The 18535-nt window shown below is 36.9% G+C and overlaps 2 protein-coding genes across 4 annotated transcripts in view; one reads left to right on the forward strand and one right to left on the reverse strand.

Moving 5' to 3' along the window:
- Positions 1 to 16: 16 nt before the first annotated feature.
- LOC127801494 (cysteine synthase-like) lies at positions 17 to 5568 on the reverse strand. Of its 3 annotated transcripts, XM_052336696.1 has the most exons (12): positions 5456 to 5538; positions 4369 to 4410; positions 4239 to 4293; positions 3990 to 4099; positions 3788 to 3845; positions 3176 to 3439; positions 2950 to 3087; positions 2734 to 2785; positions 1118 to 1197; positions 779 to 838; positions 579 to 659; positions 17 to 373 (listed from the first exon to the last, which is right to left on the reverse strand). In XM_052336696.1, the coding sequence occupies exons 3-12, from the start codon at positions 4278 to 4280 to the stop codon at positions 281 to 283; spliced, it is 978 nt and encodes a 325-aa protein (XP_052192656.1). In that variant the 5' UTR covers positions 4281 to 4293; positions 4369 to 4410; positions 5456 to 5538; the 3' UTR covers positions 17 to 280. The 3 variants fall into 3 exon arrangements, with proteins under 3 accessions (XP_052192656.1, XP_052192655.1, XP_052192657.1); XM_052336695.1 differs by lacking the exon at positions 4369 to 4410 and having other exon boundaries at positions 5456 to 5568; XM_052336697.1 differs by lacking the exons at positions 4369 to 4410; positions 5456 to 5538 and adding an exon at positions 5356 to 5428.
- Positions 5569 to 12567: 6999 nt separating this feature from the next.
- The window catches only part of LOC127801141 (5'-3' exoribonuclease 4-like), a 67351-nt gene continuing 61383 nt past the window's right edge, over positions 12568 to 18535 (forward strand). The window contains exon 1 of the mRNA XM_052336012.1: positions 12568 to 12914. Within this exon, the coding sequence (XP_052191972.1) occupies positions 12708 to 12914 (207 nt within the window). The 5' untranslated portion in view covers positions 12568 to 12707. The remainder of the gene's footprint in view (positions 12915 to 18535) is intronic.

The raw sequence follows: 18535 nt of genomic DNA on the forward strand, positions 1-18535 counted from the left end.
AGCAAAGAAATTTCATTTCGAACACATTCTGTGCAAGCTCTGGTTTTTATTTTTACAGTACGGAGCTATGAGTCCAAGCCAGTCAAGATGACATTTTAAAGTGAAAACATCAACTGAACTACAGGAATATTTGCAAAAGTTATTGAAAAGCCATGATAAAGTAAACCCCCAACGCAAGAAAATAACGACGAAAACTGCATTGCAACCCTTAAATTATGATTTCTTTTTCACGTTTCAGAATGAAGACACATGAGCACCTTTCTGAAGCGTAGGAAACACATCAGGGCTCAAAAACCATGGTCTCTGCCTCTTTCTTCAAGGAATCAAACAGCACAGATGACAGATAACGCTCTCCAAAACTGGGGAAGATGACCTGTCAAGAAAACAAAAAGGAAAAAGAGAAGGAAAAACACACACAAATGTGTGTGGGAACTTAGATCTGAACCAAAACATAACACACACAGCAAAATTTTCACCAGTTGACAACAAAATATAAACAAATCACAAAACTCAACAGCAAAGCTGTATGGGTATAACTAGAACAGTATAATACAGCTACGCAGCTCAATAAAACTTACGGCAATAAGTTTTCCAGCATTTTCAGGCCTCTTAGCTATCTTAATTGCAGCTGCTGCTGCTGCACCAGATGATATCCCTACCTGAATAATATGTTACCATAAATTATATAAAAAATTATGAATTAAAAGGGGATGAAGTTATGGGTTTTCAATTTTTTAGGATAGCCTACAGGAACCAAAATGAAAAATTCTAAACTTACCAGCAAACCTTCTTTCAAGGCAAGAACTTTAGCAGTTTCAATAGCTTCCTCACTTGATATCTGCCATTTTGTTTGGGGAAAAAACAAAAAAATGAAGTTTCAATAATGCCCTTTTCTTTGTCATCAAGAGTAAACCTAATTTAAAAATATCCTAGAACTTGTGAATTTTTTCCTCCCTCAGAAAGCAAAGCTTAACAGGGTTACTGTAATCCATACTAAAATTGTGTAAAACATTGTATGTCCAGAAAAAAAGAAGACCATATGATAATTAAGCTAATATGCTTGTAGGCTGCAACTGCAAGTAGCAATGAGACTGCTTAGAAAGCATCTGAAGCTTACTTGAATGACTTCATCAAGTAAATTGGCATCCAATACTCCAGGGATGAAACCAGCACCAATTCCTTGAATCTTATGAGGGCCTGAAACATCAGATGTGATACACAAATTAGGGTAAATTATACATATGTGTGCGTGCATGTGTGTGTGTTGCTCTTTCAAATAAGCCTTATGCCTATATCATCATTTTTATTACTTTAATTTTAAATGGGGTTATTGGAACCCATTGGGGACCCATTTACATCCCTTTTCTTTTTGCTAATAAATTTACATCCCTAATCTACATTTGATTATTTTAATCCTTCATGTTTTGGTCAGTTACACTTGAGGTTAACATTAATTAGGAGCACCGCTTCTAATTTAAGTATATATTAGGACAGAAATATGAAATATGAAAGCTATTTCATGTTACTTTCAAATTAACGTTATCCATAATATATCACAAGACTAGCTTCGCAAGTAATTACCAAAAATTCTATTGTAACCTTTTTTTTTAATAAGCGTTTTTTATCTACAGTCTTTTAAGCATGCTTTTTTACTACAGAGTTGGTGCTAAAAACAGGGCCCAAGTCATGTAGCATGTACACGATCAGTTTGACTATTCCAAGTATTGCTTAGGGTTCATATATTCACTAATGTGATCTAGTTAATCAATATAACAAACTCTATATTGATCAACATTCAGCTTTTTTACTGTTGCCTTTTTAAGCAAACAGCTTAGCTTTGTTTCACTATAATTAAAGGCAGAAGATATATTTCACATTTTTATGTAGCTCTTTCCATAAAATATAAGATTCATCTTATTCTAAGGGTATTGCAAAAATTACTGGCATATGGATCTCTTCATGAATTGCTCGGCCTTCTAGGAGCTTTGCCAATATCATTTTTTGAATAACACCACTACAAAAATAACTAAAAAGAAACAAGCTTTTTTTTTTCCCAACACTCAGTCGTAGCCCCTTTTTATTTTTCCTAATCACAGCCTTTTTTTTTTTAAAAGAGCCATCTTTTTCTGCCTATTGCTTTTCTAAGACTTTTTAACACCAGAAAGAAAAAAAAAGTATTAAAGAAGCCTTAAAGCAATGGATTTGCCCACAAAGTCAATAAAGAGGAAAGATGAAAATCAACGGAAGAAATTAATAAAAAAGGTCTAAGAACTTCCAAGTACTTGTGCTTTAAAAATGATTGGCATGTACTTGTATTTAATTATTGCTAGCATAGTAGTGAAAGTGTACGAGCACAAAACACCAGTAACACTACAATCTAGAATCTAAAAAAGGACTTTGATCCTACTCTCTTAAAAATGTACACAACTACATTCTTCAAGTTTGTCATGAGTCCCATATCACGGTAATAATAAATCCATAATCATATTGCTGTTGCATCTACTTCCCCAGATCTTGGAAGCTGCCAGGCAGAATACTCCAGCCTGTTTTAGTGCATTTTAAGTCGAAGGCATACCTAATGATGCCTGTTGAAGCACTATTAAATCCAAACCATACACTTCAACCATCCAACCCAATCATACATATATAAAACAAGAAACAATGCACAAGAAATTCAGGAATATCGCCGACAATGAGCAAGCAAAGAATATCCAGTGACATAGTAAACATTACCAGGCTTCCCTCCAGATAAAACTGCACTTTCAACTGGTTCTACACCATATAGCTGAAATGAATAGTGAAGGCAAGCCAGCAACACATGTAATAAGAACATTTGTCATCTAGAAAGAGATAGAAAGATAGAGATAGGCATATGCTGAACTAGTATGACTTTTCCTATCAAATCAAACATTGAAGAAACAAAAAGGTGGGGAGAAGGGTGAGGCAAACCTGAATGTCCGGGTTTTGCTCTTTAAGGTACCTCCCTGCACCTGTAACTGTTCCTCCTGTTCCTATCCCAGAAACAAAGGCATCAACTTTGCCACCCGAGCCTTTCCAAATTTCTGGTCCAGTGGTCTCATAGTGGATCTAAACATTGGTATCAATCAAAAATTAATCTAGTTCAGCAACCAACTTATACTGATAATACAGAAACAAAGTTATAGTGAAACAATACCTTTGGGTTGGCAGGGTTTTCAAATTGCTGAAGCATATAGGAATTAGCGGTCTTTGCCATTATCTCTTCTGCCTTTTGAACAGCCCCTTTCATGCCCCTGGCAGGATCTGTAAGAACCAACTCTGCTCCAAAAGCTCGGAGAATAATTCTCCTTTCCATGCTCATAGAAGCAGGCATTGTAATAATCAGCTTGTAACCCTTGGCTGCCGCCATAAATGCTAAGCCAATACCAGTATTACCACTGGTAGGCTCAATTAGGACACTCTTCAGCAATCGTAATTCAAGCAGACAATATGAAAGCAAAATTTATCAGGTTAACATGAATATTATACAAGGAACAGACACACTTGCAGTGAAAATAAAGGAAATTATTTTTTATCTGGACCCAGATCATAATTTCACATCTGATCAAATCTAAATGCACCAAATTGAATGGAATTTCTCACTTTGAAAAACATGGCTTCGTCAAACAACAGTCACACGAACATAAATACTAAAGCAGCTAAGAAAAAAAAGAAGATCAAATGTAAAAATATCAGTCATGCAATGTGTCCATGTGACATATCCAAATCCCAATCCAAAGAAAGAAGAAAAAGACTTTGTTGGACTAACCTCGCCAGGCTGAATGAGGCCCTTCTCCTCTGCATCTTGTATCATACTGTACCCAATCCTGCACAACAAAGATGATTTGCATTTCAAAATCTGTAAGCAGAGTCCCGTGATACATATGTCCTCAAACACTGCGATGAAGATTAAAAGTAGCAAGATTGCAAGAATATCTTCCGGCTAAGAATAAAAGCTACCAAATAAATACCTGTCTTTAACACTAGAGCAAGGTTCCATCATCTCTAGTTTGGCAGCAATACGAGCAACGCAGCCATCCACAATGTTGTTAAGATACACCAATGGTGTGTTACCTATCAACTGTACAAGGAAAAGAACAAGAAACTCAGCTGATAAGCAATATCTCTTAATTCAAGCTCCATAAAAACAAAAAAAAGAAAAAAAAGAAAAAAGAAAGAAAAGGTAAGATCAGATAACAAGTAGGGATGAAATAGTTTACTTCAGTCACATCTCTCGCAATTGCAATCTTCTCCTCTGCCATATTGGTCAGACCACTGTGCAAACATAAAGAGTTAAATAATTGAAGCTTAGAAATACCAGGTACACAAAAACCTCTAAACTAGACGTACCAACTTCAAATACTTGGCCTAAATTAATTCCAAGTCTATTCACTGCAGGGTAACAAACATAGCGAAAACAATTAATGTCCCTTCCTTGTGATTTTCATCAGCATAGGCTAGGAAATAGAACCATAAGGTAAACATGTCTAGAACCTAAGATCAGAAATAACTAGCTGCACAAATAATGTACTAGAGGAAAACAATTGCAACAATGAACTCTGCTTGTAGATTGAGTAATTCCATCAACACTTTAGTGCTTAAGGTGTTTCTTCTATTCACAATAAATCTCAAGCCCAGATAAAAGAGGAGGGTAGCATTAGGCAGTCAACAGCCAACCAGCATAAAACTTGTCAGGTCAAACATCATGAATCCACTACTAGTGAGATTAAGGCTTATTGTGGTCGTTAAACAATTGCAAGAATGGACAAAAGGCAAGACTGTTGGGACAAAGGTTTAAAACATAGCTCATTACTGAAATCAAAAGTTTGGACTTCATTTCTAGAAAACCGACTTAGCCTTTGAACAGGAATCCAAAATCCAAAGCTATATGGAATCGAAGGTAGGTTCTAAAACACTCAAGACTATAATAGAGATGATCGCATCTTTGCCTGTACAATTCATAAATCATTCAGATCAACGCTTAGACAACAGTAACGTTAAAACGAAACACGTATAGAAGAAACTAAGACGCAATCAATACCGCTAAAACCATCCAACCCGAAGTATAAACGCAACGTGCCTTATAGAAAATCCCAGTGTTCTATTTCCTTGTCTAGAAAACGATGGAGAATGAAAGAGAGAAAATAAATTTGAGAATCCTTCTGATTCTTTTGCTTTCTATTTCCGTAGACAACCAATCCAGCCAAGTCTCACTGAGCAATTCTATGCCCACCGGTTGGGACTTTTGATTGAATTCGGAAAGGTTCCAATCCAGTTCTTTTAGCATTTTCTCGCTGGCCAAACAGTGTAAAAGACGGAAGGAAAACAATAACACACCTACTGACTCAATGCAGAATTTTCCCGAGAAACCAAATAGATCAACAACAGATAACGGAATAGGGAAGATGAAAGAAATAAATCCAAGGACAAATCTGACCTATTGTAGATCTCGAAGCTGTCTCGGCGACGAAGATGTTATCTCCTAACAGGTCAGGGTGGGTAATTTTATAGCGCTTCTCAACTTGGCCCAAAATTTTAATCAGAGGTCTTAGGCTATCTCGACTCCTCTTCTTATCTCACACTCTATAATATTATAAATAATTTATTTTTTATTTTATTTTTATTTTAAAAAATTATGATTAGTCCAACCACATTCCCTATTCTCTTCACTATTTTACTCCCTATCTTATTTATTTATTGATAAATTTTAATTATATTTATTTTATCTTATTTATAATTTTTATTACTATAATCAAATACACATAAAATAAATAAATAAATACACAAAATAATCAAATACACAATCATAAAATACATGCATACACAAAATATATAGTCAACTATACAAAATAATTAAATATTTACATACAAAAAAATATATAATTAAATATTTGCATATAAAAAATATATATAATTAAATATATAAAACATTAATAAACAATAGAAAATGATATTCCCCCAACAATTCAACACTTACAAAATATATACATCCACAAACTACAGAGTTATTTGAAGGACGGAGTTATCGATGTCACTGTTCGTTAGATTAAGTCAGAGAAACTTGGAGAAGACGACGCTCTACTCGTCGCCAACACCAAATACAATCATTGTTCTTCTCGTAGTCTTTGTTGATCACCACCACTGTTACTACTCCTTGACCTCGCCCTCGTCTATTGTCGTTGTTGCAGCTCATCGTTGGTGACTTTTTCAAATTCTAGATCTGATACAAAGAGTCATTTGAATAATAGAGAACAAATTTTAATTCCTCATATTTAAGGAGGCATTTGAAACTCAGTCAAATTTTGAGAAGTGACAAGACAGATAGAGAAATGGGTTGGAGATGAAATTCAGCATTTTCCTTCATATTTTTTGGCTTGAAAATAATTTTGGGCATGCGTTGGAGATGGCCTTAACTCTTAAGGACTCGACTTGCTGTGCTTTAAATTTTTTTTTGCATTTTAAATGTTAAATATACATAATAATTTATAAATTATGCATATTAAAAAAATTATTTAAAAATTTACAAGCCAATGGCCAAAGTGATTAAGAGGGTAAGACCTTGTTATGTTTTCAGTCTATTTTTAATTTTTAGTTTTTTAAAATAATAAAAATATATTTTTTTTTATATTTTAAAAAAATAAGAAAAAAATTTATAAAGAAAACTCAAAATAATAAAAAGTCATTTTTAATGTTTTTATTATAAATACGTTCAAAATTTTTAAAATGCGAAAAACGCTATAAATAAAAAGAACGTGTTTTCATAAATCTCAAAATAAACACTTAAAATACAAAATTAAAAATAAATTCAAAAATAAAATTAAAAAACAAATAAAACAACCCCTAACTTATTTTATATTTCATCAAACAATTTTAGTGGGTTAATTACACCAATAATCACTCAACTTTGCATTCTGTTACTATTTGATGACTGAACTTTTAAATGTTACATATTAGTCACTAATATTTTAAAACTGTTACTGCTTAATCACTGAACTTTAAAATGTTATCTATTAGTCATTAATATTTTAAAATCATTTCTTACTCGTCACTCTTTAGTCACTGAACTTTAAGTTTACGAGTGATGGATGAGAAACACTTTTGAAATATTATTGACTAGTAGATAAAATTTTAAAGTTTAGTGACTAAACAGTAACAATTTTGAAATATTAGTGATTAAGAGGTAACATTTCAAAGTTCAATGACCAAATAATAACATAATACAAAATTGAATGATTATTGGTATAATTAACCCTAATTTTAGTATTATAGTATTGGGCAATTGGCTATTAGCCATCTTAGTAAATATTCGCAATGCAGATAATAACAATTAACACACGACTTTTTTAATTGCGATCAAATATAAGAGTTACATAATAATATAAATACGAGTAACATGAATTGATTAATGAACGACCATTTAATACTCATGAAATAAACACGAGGTGTAACATTAGTAATAAATATATAATTTATTAACACAATGCCAAAGAGATTTCAATAAATAATTTTACAATTCTCATAAAATTTTTGAAAAATGGACACCAATTATAAATTTTAAAAATTTCATCAATTGTTAAATGTATAAAATATTTGTTCACATTAAAAAGACAAATTACAATCAAACCATCAACCATACAAACGAACACATTATTTTACTTAAAAAAATATAATTGAAAAAAACTATAGACAAAAATAACAAAATATCACTAAGTAAATATCTATATAGCAAAAGTAATATATCTTTAACTAATTTCAAGGCATTATACATTTATTTATAAACTTAAAATCATTTATAAATGTACATAGAAAACTATATCCTAGTCAGAAGATGATTCATGATAATATTATTTTAGATGAGATAAATCATAATTAAAATTGAAATTGACAATATCTTAATCACAGTCAAATTTGAAGTCTTAATAACAGTCAAATTATGAATTCCAATTACAGATAAATTTAAATTTTGAATCATAATTATAACAAATTCCACATTAACATGAAATTCAAATATGAAATTATTCAAAATTATTTCTTCCAACAAAATCATGGAGAGTTAATCTACCTGATAAATATCAACCAAATCCATTCCACGAGAAATACCAATTAAATACACACAAAGTTTACTATAGTGGATATCTCCAATCACACTTAAAACTTGAGCAACGAAATCAGGTTCAACATATCTTTACCGATCTTAATAACTCCACATTGTAAATCCACTTTAATAACTCCACATTTGTCTAAATCTACGTATAAGGCCCAACACTTGGGCCTCATTTTGACAAGGCCCAATGAGAGTTCGGCCCAAGTAACTATTAAGTCACTAAGGCTCCCAGCTTCTCCTTCCCTATTTTTCTCATTATGCCCGTCACACTCTCACTCTCACTTTCACTCTCTCACTATTTCTCATTTTATTTTCCAATAACTCTTTGTAAATCACCAATTTTGTGAAATCCAACCACTTGATCTTGAATCTGACCATATTTTTACCGTAAAAATAGCCTCGATCTATGAGAAAGTAAGTCTTTTAGTTTTATTATCTTTATTTTAGCATAGATTCATGGTATGTGTATGTATATACACGTGGTTTGTTTGGCCAAAAATTTAAGCTTAGATCTAGAAAGATTAGGCCGTCAGATTTGGCTGATTTTTTTTTGGGTATGTTGGTCTATAGGGGTAAGGGAGTTGAGTGGTGGTCTTGGATTGTCGAAAAATGCTGGCCGGCGGCGACAAATAGTTTGTTTTTCAAATCTAGTTGAAAATTAAAAATAAGATCTACATAAATTTAGCTGTTAGATCTGGCTCATTTTTGTATATATTGAGCTCATTTGCTTGACAGTTCTAATGGTAGGTTCTGATCATGAAAATATTCGGCCGACGACGATCGGCGACGACAGCCATTGTGACTGATTTAGGTTGTTTTGTGTTAGGCATAGCTTAGCGGGGCCCAATTGGTTCACAGACTAGTCAAGTGTGCTCGAGGTTGAGTTTGGCCATTTGTGGCAGCCTCGGATCGGTCCAAATCTTATGTGACCTTGGTCTTGTGTTTATTTAATTCTCATGTGATTTAATAATTTTGCTAGGTGACTTTGACGCCCCCCAACCGAAAGGCGTCTGAGGGAATTCCAAATCTTCATAATATTGTGAGTGGGTAAATTGCATTATGGTGGTAATTGTTGCATTCATATTTTTTGTCATCCCATTATTCTACATATACTATTCACGATTTCGTATTGATATTTGTGGTTGATTGAATTTTTTTTCATATACACCACGTATACTTTTGGGCGTTTGATTGGCTGCCGAGATGGAAATGGTTCATGTTCGTGCGTGCGACTGGCCGCTAACATGTTCATGATTGGCCGCGCGATTTGGCTACTATCATGTTCATGTTTGGGCATGCGATTGGCCACTATCATGTTCATGTTTAGGCGTACACTTGGCCGCCAACATGGAAATGAGAATTATGGTTCTAGCTTAACGTCCTAAATGTGCATGTTTATTTGTCATCTTGTATATTGTTATGATTACCATTAGTCGTGACATGACATAATGATTATTTGTTGATACATTGATTATAAATTTCCCCCATTATAATACTTGTTATCTTTCACTGAGCTAGTGTTAGGCTTACCTTTTAATATTTCAGATTTTGTAGGTCGGCGTCAATTGTGACAATAGGAGTCGTGGTAAACGATTCCATTACATGCACCTTAGGCATGCTCTGGTTACATCATGTACATCTCATCTCATGGTAGTTGGGCATGGGGAAGTTTGAGTTTATTTCTTATGTAAATTAGAAAAATGTTGAATATTGTAAGCGTACGATAAATTTGGCCCGGTGGGCGCTTTCTTTTTTAATATAAATATGATAGCAATATTTTTGTGATGTAATTGAAATGTTAAAATGTCAAAGGAATATATGTATTGCAGGCTTGCTATTTCCTATTAGAGTCTTCAACTTCTTAGGGGTAGTGCCAATCACTGTCCTTGGATTTGGGTCGTGACACTATATGCCAAAGTTGCACGTATCTTAACATGTTATGGCAAAAATTCAATATTATGGTTCAATAAAAGAATATTATACTTCAAAGTAGCCAAATACGGATATCAAATAACTTCAAATAATGTTAAACGGTCGATGATAAAACTCAAATAGAAAACATACTAGAATATTAGATCTGGGCAAACAAATCGATTTGGATCTGTTGGATTTGGGCTGACAAATTTGGAGTGGGTCAAATCACTGGCGGGTTAGGTTTAGACCAGATATTGGTGTGCTTGAAATAGCTAACAATAGCGAAAATACCTAGCAATAACAGTTGCAATGATAGATGGCGAATAAGACTAATGGTTGTTAGTGATGTAATGGGATAATTGTCAATCGGAGAAGGCAATGAGATGAAAATCGATGACAACCGAACTAAGGCAGTGACGTAGAAGACTAGAAAACTCGATGTCAACAGCAATGGCATATTGACTTCTAAAGGTGTCGATGATTGTAGGCTAAGGACAAAACAGAGGCCACAATGGTGGCTGACAGCAAATGCGAGCAATGGTGGCGATGGTGACTACTAGGAACCTTAGACAAAATATGGTGTATAAGTTGCATATATAATTGTTGAGATTTGCTAACAATTGATGGTTTGATCCAATGACTCTGATACAAATTTCTATAAAATTGGCTCAAATATAAACCATAATCAAACTATCAATCACACAGACAAACATGTAATTTTACTTGAAAAATACTAATCGGGAAAAACTACGAACATAAATAACAAAATATCACAAAGCAAATATTGCTACAACAAAAGTGATATAGGTGCAATTAATTCCAAGGCATTAGACACTTAATTATAGATCTAAAATTATCTATAGATGTATATGAAAAATTATATCTTAATCATAAGATTATTCGTGAATATTTTATTTTAAATGAGATAAATTTCAATCAAAATCGAATTTGACAACATCAACATTTTGATCACGATCAAATTCAAAATTTTAATTACGATCAAATTAGGAATGTCAATCATATATAATTTGAATATTGTATTACAATAAATCATAATTGATACAAAATTCAGATTAAAAATTAGACCAAATAAGGGTAAGATTGGGCCGAACTAGTCCAATTTACATACATTGCATATACATACTACACTCACACTAGTGTACATTATGTGGCATATACACTATATATACTACATAATTTACATTTTATACAAAGCAATATATTACACTATATATAGTGTATATGTTGTTGAGATTGGATCCAACAAATTTTTAAATTTTTAGGATAAAATTCGAGCATAACTTATTCAATTTTAAATTAAAACAATTTTTTAGATATAATTTAAAATTGAAAGACCCAAGCCTTAAACTGTAAAGACTTCTAAGTTTATTAACCATTGTAACTAGAATTAAACTTCCACTCTATGGTTATATCTTAGGTTATTATATATAAATACGTTGTTACCATAATACAATAATTGAAACTTGTTTGTCTCAAATAAGTTCGGTAAAAAATCGATAGCACTAGTCATAAGAGCAAGTTCTTCTCGAATAAGTCATTTGAAAGGGTGGTCGCGAAAGAGTTGGAATGTGGTATTTGGGTCTTTAGAAATGGTCTAGAAGACGAATAGTAGAGGGCATGAGGACTAAGACACGTGGTAAGTCTAAACATGTGGCACACATGCATAGGGGCACGTGGCATGACCCTTCGGGTGAGGGCATTCGGATATCACTTGGTTAGGCTTCGAGAGGACTTGACCTTCGGGGAGTTAGCCCTTGAAGGGTCTTTAGAAGACTAGTTGGACTTTTGGGGAAACAGTCATTAAAGGGTATTCAGAATACTATTGAAACCTTCGAGGAAACTGATCCCCAAAGGGTTTTTGGGTCTTCAAGGGATAAGATTGCGGAAAATTCTTCTAGGAGAAAAGACTCTTTTAGGTCTGAATAGACTTATTCGAGAAACTTTTTTTTTGATGTCATTTGGAGGAAAGCCTATGAAAAGTATGTTACAACAACGAGTCTTGAGGTCTTCAGGGAAACTGGTCCCCGAAAGGCCTTTAGAGGGTTAGCTCTTACAAAGGCTAAGTTCTCCCAAAACCTAACCCAGTGACATTTAGATGCTCTCGTCTAAAAGGTACGTGCCCCTGTGCATGTGTCCAGACTTGCCACGCGTGCCTATCCCTCAAGGAGGGTATAAATACCTCATGACCTTTCATCTTTTGAATTCTTCTCGAAAACTTAATGACTTCTAAAGAAAACCCTTCCACGGCTCCCTCGATAGACTTTTCCACGACTTTAGACACCCGAGACCCTTTTGCAGGACCTTTTTGATAACTTCTTTTGAGTAGATCTTGCTATTTTGTTTGGCTTTGTCAACTTTTTACTAAACTTTTTTGGAACAAATGAATTTCAATTATATTATAACAATAATAAAATATTATTTTATTTTTATAAAATAATGTAAACCATCAGTCGTCCAACCGAATTTATTATTATTAAAAAAAATCGTGAATCAAGTTGCAGCGAACACAGCGAAGCCGTCTCAGGCTCCGTGCCGAAAAGAAACAAAAAGAAAAAAAAGAAGAAAAATAAGGCCATTTCTTTCTCTCCACCGCCGCCGCCTCTCTGCAACAGAATCCTTGCGAAGTTTCCAGCGGCCTACCGGAAAAGCGATGGGAGTTCCGGCGTTCTACAGGTGGCTGGCCGATCGCTACCCCAAGTCGATCGTCGACGTCGTGGAGGAGGAGCCGAGGCAGAACCAGAACGGCGTCGTCCTCCCCGTTGACGTCTCCAACCCAAACCCTAACGGCATGGAGTTCGACAACTTGTACCTGGATATGAATGGGATTATTCACCCCTGTTTTCATCCCGAAGGCAAGGTACATGTTCTTTCATCTTTGCTACCTCTCTCTTCCTCATACAAGCAGGCAGAGGAGGTCTTTGCTAGGGTTCGGTGCGATAGTTTGTATTTTTCGAATAAGTATGGGTACTTGCGTATGCGAACAAATGATGCGTATATTGTGCTCGGGAAAATCGTTTTTTAAGTGGTTAATGGATGATAATTATAGTTATCGGCGTTGAATTCTGATAGTTGCGCGTGAAATGGAAATTCTATGCCGAATTTTTGTATAGAATGACCTTGCTTATCAATGAGGAAAGAATCTGTCTAAGTGACTTATAATTGCATAAATACCTTTGCCACATCATTACCGTAAAAAAAATTGTAAGGTATTGGTGTCTGCAAAAATTCTTAAGGTATGGAGTTCACACATTCGGGTTTTTCTTGTTAAGTTATTGCTGTTTCCAGATTTTGTTGGGTAATGATGAATTGAAGGGGAAGATTTATGAGAAGATATTGGGAGCAAAGTTCTAGATCAACAGCTCAAGAAAAGTGGCCATATTAAAATCCTTATCACCTGCAATAGTATGCTTGAAATTTTCATTGTACATTTCCCTCCCAAAATAAGATGGTGTTCATGGAGATGATTTTTACAAGACTCCATTATACCAAAGCAGAAAGCATGTATAACAGTTATAGCCAATGCTTTCTTGAGGTTTGTACACAAGTTGCCGTCCATTACTAGGCTGCATGGTTTTTTGAGGCTCATATTAGTTTCTGGATATAAACATAGCTTCAGGGCTTGTTTGGTTATGGATTTTGTTGTTTTTACCCATTCTTCAAACCAAAAACTCGGAAATTTTAATAACATATTTGTTTTCATGCAGTTTCTATTTTCATATGATAATAACTATTAGGACAAGTGCTATCAATTTTTTATTGTGTAAATTTTTCACGTATATTTTTATTTGATTTGAGCTTGTTGTAAGCATGGCTGAGTTTGTTGAATGTCTCAATTGGTTGTTCATCTATGCGCTCTTATCCATCAGCCTTGACTTCAAAACACCAAAATAATTGATTGTGTGCTTGTCACAGTTGTGCTGTGACGACTGCCGTCCTTCTAACTCGATATGAATTAGAAGGGACTAGAAGGAAAGGGGAGGGAGAGAGAGAGAGAGAGAGAGAGAGAGAGAGAATCTGAAATCGGTTAATTAATTGATACTTTTGCAGTAGGCTGGCATAGTTTATATAGGAATCCATAGGTGCTGCCACAACAGACCTTCTCTCCTCTAATAGATTCTTTTGTCCTATTTTAGCCCACCATGACACCTGGCCTACCCTTTACACCTAGCATAACAGCCTAACAAACTACCAGCTGGAAATGATAAAGACTATAGTTAATAGTGAAAAGAAAATAGCTAATCTCTACTTAATATCCGCAGCAAAATTTATCAGACTTCCGGCCTTCCTCTTATTTTATGACAATACCCCTCCCTTTAGCAATTTCTTGTCCTCAAGAAATATTCAAGAGGCTGACTGCCCTTGGAAACTTTTGTAGTAACTGAGGGAGGTATTCCTAGGTGGCCCCTTCCGCAAACTCTCCTTGCCACCTTACCAGCACTTGGATGAGAGGGGCTCCTTGGTGGTAGACCACTCTTCTTTCTAGTATAGCCTCGGGTTCCTTTGTTCCTTCTTTCTCATTCGGTAGTATTGGTAGCTCAGGGTTAATCCTCTCCTTGCCGGTGGTCCGTTTTAATGACACATGAAAGACCGGATGAATCTTGGATCCTTCCGGCAATTGCAATTGGTAAGCTACTGTGCCAATTTTTGTGGTTATGGGGAACGGCCCGAAGTACTTAGGGCTGAGTTTAGAGACCGACCCTTGGGAGATGGACTTTAGGTGTGGATGCCTGAGTCTAAGATAGACACTTTCCCTAATCTTGAACTCACGATCGCTTCTCCACCTATCGGCGTATTGTTTCATTCGATTTTGGGCCGATGCCAACTCCTGTTTGAGCTGTTGCAGCACCTCCCTTCATTGTTGCAAGTACTTTTCCACAGCTGGAGCAGTGGTGTGCCCTCCAGTAGCCGGTAGGGTTGGTGGACTATACCCGAACACTGCTTCAAATGGCGTTCTCCTTATAGAAGCACGGTGGTTGGAATTATACCACCATTGTGCCAAAGCCAGCCACCTATGCCAACTCTTAGGTTGTAACAAACACATGCATCGAAGATATGTTTTTAGGCTTTGATTGACCCTTTCTGTTTGCCCATCGGACTGAGGATGATAGGCGGTTGAAAGGTTGAGTTCCATGCCCATGTTCTTCATCAACTCTCTCCAAAAATGGCTTGTAAACACCTTGTCTCGGTCAGATATAATGGATTTAGGAACTCCATGCACAGCTACCACTCTATCCATGAATGCCCTGGCTACCTCTTGGGTGGTGTAGGGGTGAGCCAGCCCTATAAAATGTGCATACTTAGTAAGCTGGTCCACCACCACCATTATACAATCCTTTCCCTCTGATTTCGGTAGACCTTCGATGAAGTCCATGGACACACTTGTCCACAACTGTTTTGGTATTGGCAGGGGTTGTAGCAGTCCTAGATATGCCATGTTTTCTTGTTTGAACCTCTTACATGTATCACATCCCATCATGAAATCCTTGACTGCCCTTCGGAGTTGCGGCCAATGAAACAACTACCTCACCCTTAGATAAGTGTTTTGGATACCTGAGTGCCCTCCTAGGGGGGAGTCATGTAGAGTTTGTAGGATTTTTTTCTTGAGTTCCTCATTGTGGCCCACTACAATTCTTCCCTTATACCTTAGTAGCCCATCCACCATGGTGTAACCTTTTGCCTCCTCTCTTCCCAGGGCTAATTTCTCCCGCAGGCTCTGGATGCGTTCATCTCCCTCATCTATCCACCACTTCCCACCATTCAGGGATCACCACGGTTATGGAGGCTACCCGACCTTCCTCCTGACACCTTGACAAAGCATCAGCGGCCAAGTTTTCCTTGCCCTTCTTATATTCTATAGAATAATCTAGCCCCATTAACTTTGCCATTCCTTTCTTCTGCAATTGAGTGTGAAGCTTTTGTTGTAGCAAAAACTTCAAATACTCATGATCAGTTTTGATCACAAACCTCCTTGCCTCTAAGTAGTGCCGCCACTTCTCAACAGCCATGAGGACAGCCAAAAACTCCTTCTCATATATACTCCAGCCTAAATGTCTTGGACTAAGGGCTTGGCTTAAGAAAGTCAATGGTCTGCCATCCTGCATCAAAACAACCCCAATCCCCACGCCACATGCATCCGTCTCTAGCACAAAAGGCTTGCTGAAATCTGGCAGACCCAATGTGGGGACCTTGCTCATTGCCACTTTCAATTTCTCAAAAGCATCTTCTGCTTCTTGCCCCCACTGGAAGTTTCCTTTCTTTAACAAGTTGGTGAGGGGTTTGCTAATAACTCCATATCCCTTCACAAATCTTCGATAATACTCGGTGAGCCCTAGGAAACCTCTAAGGGCCCTTATTGTAGTGGGCCTCCGCCAATGGAGCATAGCCTCCACATTCCTTGGGTTGGTGCTGACCCCTTTGCCTGAGATTAGGTGCCCCAAGCATTCCACTTGGTCCTGACCGAATGCACACTTGGACTTTTTGATTAATAGCTGGTTGTTTCTAAGGACCTCGAAAGTGGTTCTTAGGTGGCCAAGATGTTGGTCCAAAGTTGGGTTATAGACAATGATGTCATAAAAAAACACAAGTATGAATTTCCTTAGGTAGGGTTCAAAGACTTGGTTTATTAAAGATTGAAAGGTGACTGGGGCGTTGGTGAGCCCAAAAGGCATCACCAAGAACTCGAAATGGCCATGGTGAGTTCAGAAGGTAGTCTTGTGGACATCCTCGGGCCTCATCCTGATTTGGTGGTAGCTCGAGCGCAAGTCAAGTTTGGAAAAGAATTTGGCCAGGTGAAGCTTGTCCATTAGGTTTTCAATAAGGGGTATGGGAAACTTATCTTTGATGGTTAGAGTGTTAAGTTGGCGATAATCTACACAAAAACGTCAAGAACCGTCTTTTTTCTTAACTAACAGAACTGGGGAGGCAAAGGGGCTCTGGCTTGGTCTAATGAAAGTTTGGCCCATCATTTCCTTCACCATTTTCTCAATTTCAGTCTTCTGGATAGGGGTGTAGAGGTAGGATCTGATATTAATAGGCTCAATATTTGGTTTTAGGTTAATGGCATGGTCCAAGGTTTGGTTAGGAGGGAGGGTATTTGGCTCCACAAAGAGGTCCTTGAATTCTTCCAACAATTCATCAATAAGAGGTAAAGTGCATACCTGGTCAGTTCTCCCTTGATGATGCCTGACAGTGAGCTGTAGCTCCCCCGGCTCCTCTCCGTCAGGACTCTCTCCCACTTCCACAATGGAAAATAGCTGTGTGAGTTGACTCCACTTGCCTTTGAGGACCCTTTGCAGCCTCCTACCTGTAATCATCTTACATGTAGCAGTCTCTTTCCCACCGGCAAGTGTCATTCTTCTTCCTTCCTTTTCAAAGGTCACCTCCATACGGTTGAAATCAAAGCATATGGGGCTAACCCCCTTCATCCAGTCCACCCCCAAAACGACATCACACCCTTCTAACAGTAGCAACTTGAGGTCTGCCTCGAACTTCTCCTCCTGCATTTCTCATATGAATCCTAGGCAGGCCGTGTTACTCACTACTCGGTTTCCATTAGTCACCGTGACACTCAATGGCATTGTATTAGTAAGTTGACACTTTAGTTTCTTGGCAGTGCCGTCGAGGAAGCTGTGTGTGCTTCCGCTGTCAATTAGGATTGATAGGTTGCCCCCCTTTACCTTGCCCTCAACTTTAATTATCTTGTTATTGGTAATGCCCTTGAGTGCATGGAGGGATATCTCCCCATTATCCTTTACTCCTTCTTCATCGATTCCTTCCACCTCCACTCCTTCTTCGTCTTCTACTTCTTCTTCCCCTCGGCCTTCTAACAATAACAACTGACGTTTGCATTGATGCCCCGGGAAGTATTTGTCCCCACATCTGTAACAGGCTCCTAGCTGCCTTATAGGATCATTAGGTCTCCTACCAAAGTTGGAACCACCAATATTCCTTCCCCCGATGTTACCTCTCACCAGCTCCTTGTTGACCATCTTACTGTTTCCTCCTTGCTGCCAATTTCCCGTGTGTACCGCTCTTTGTTGATGTGCCTTTTGCTTTTTTAACAGCGCCTCAACTACCATTTCTTGCAACTTGGCACTTTCAGCTACTTGCTCCAATGTCCGTGGCCTGATCATCTTTACCATACGCCTCAATTCCTCGCTCAGGCCACTGAGGAAACTAGAGACAAAATATGCCTCTGTTAGATAAGGATCATGACTACTCATCAAAGACCTCAGCTCTTCAAATCTCCTTAAGTATGATCCTACATCACCTGCCTGCTTCAGCTTGTTGAACTCCTCAATGATATCCGACATGCTCGTTTCTCCAAACCTCTCACACAGCCCGTCAATGAACGCTCTCTAGGTATAGTTCCCCCTTACTCGCATCCACCCTTGAAATCATGCGTCCACCCCATCATCGAAGTAGGCAGCAGCCAAGGCTACTCTTCTTTCAATTGGCACATTGTACCACTCGAACAAT

This window comes from Diospyros lotus, chromosome 5 (genome assembly GCF_014633365.1).
Source record: "Diospyros lotus cultivar Yz01 chromosome 5, ASM1463336v1, whole genome shotgun sequence".
NCBI lineage: Eukaryota > Viridiplantae > Streptophyta > Magnoliopsida > Ericales > Ebenaceae > Diospyros > Diospyros lotus.

Bases quoted from the DNA above. Each gene is read 5' to 3' on its own strand.
- LOC127801494 (XM_052336695.1), bottom strand. From the start codon at position 4,280: ATGGCAGAGGAGAAGATTGCAATTGCGAGAGATGTGACTGAA. The intron at 3,440-3,787 runs GTTAGTCCAACA...CGATTGCTGAAG, and splicing joins GCCTCATTCAGCCTGGCGAG to AGTGTCCTAATTGAGCCTAC. The intron at 374-578 runs GTAAGTTTTATT...TTTTCTTGACAG, and splicing joins ATGCTGGAAAACTTATTGCC to GTCATCTTCCCCAGTTTTGG.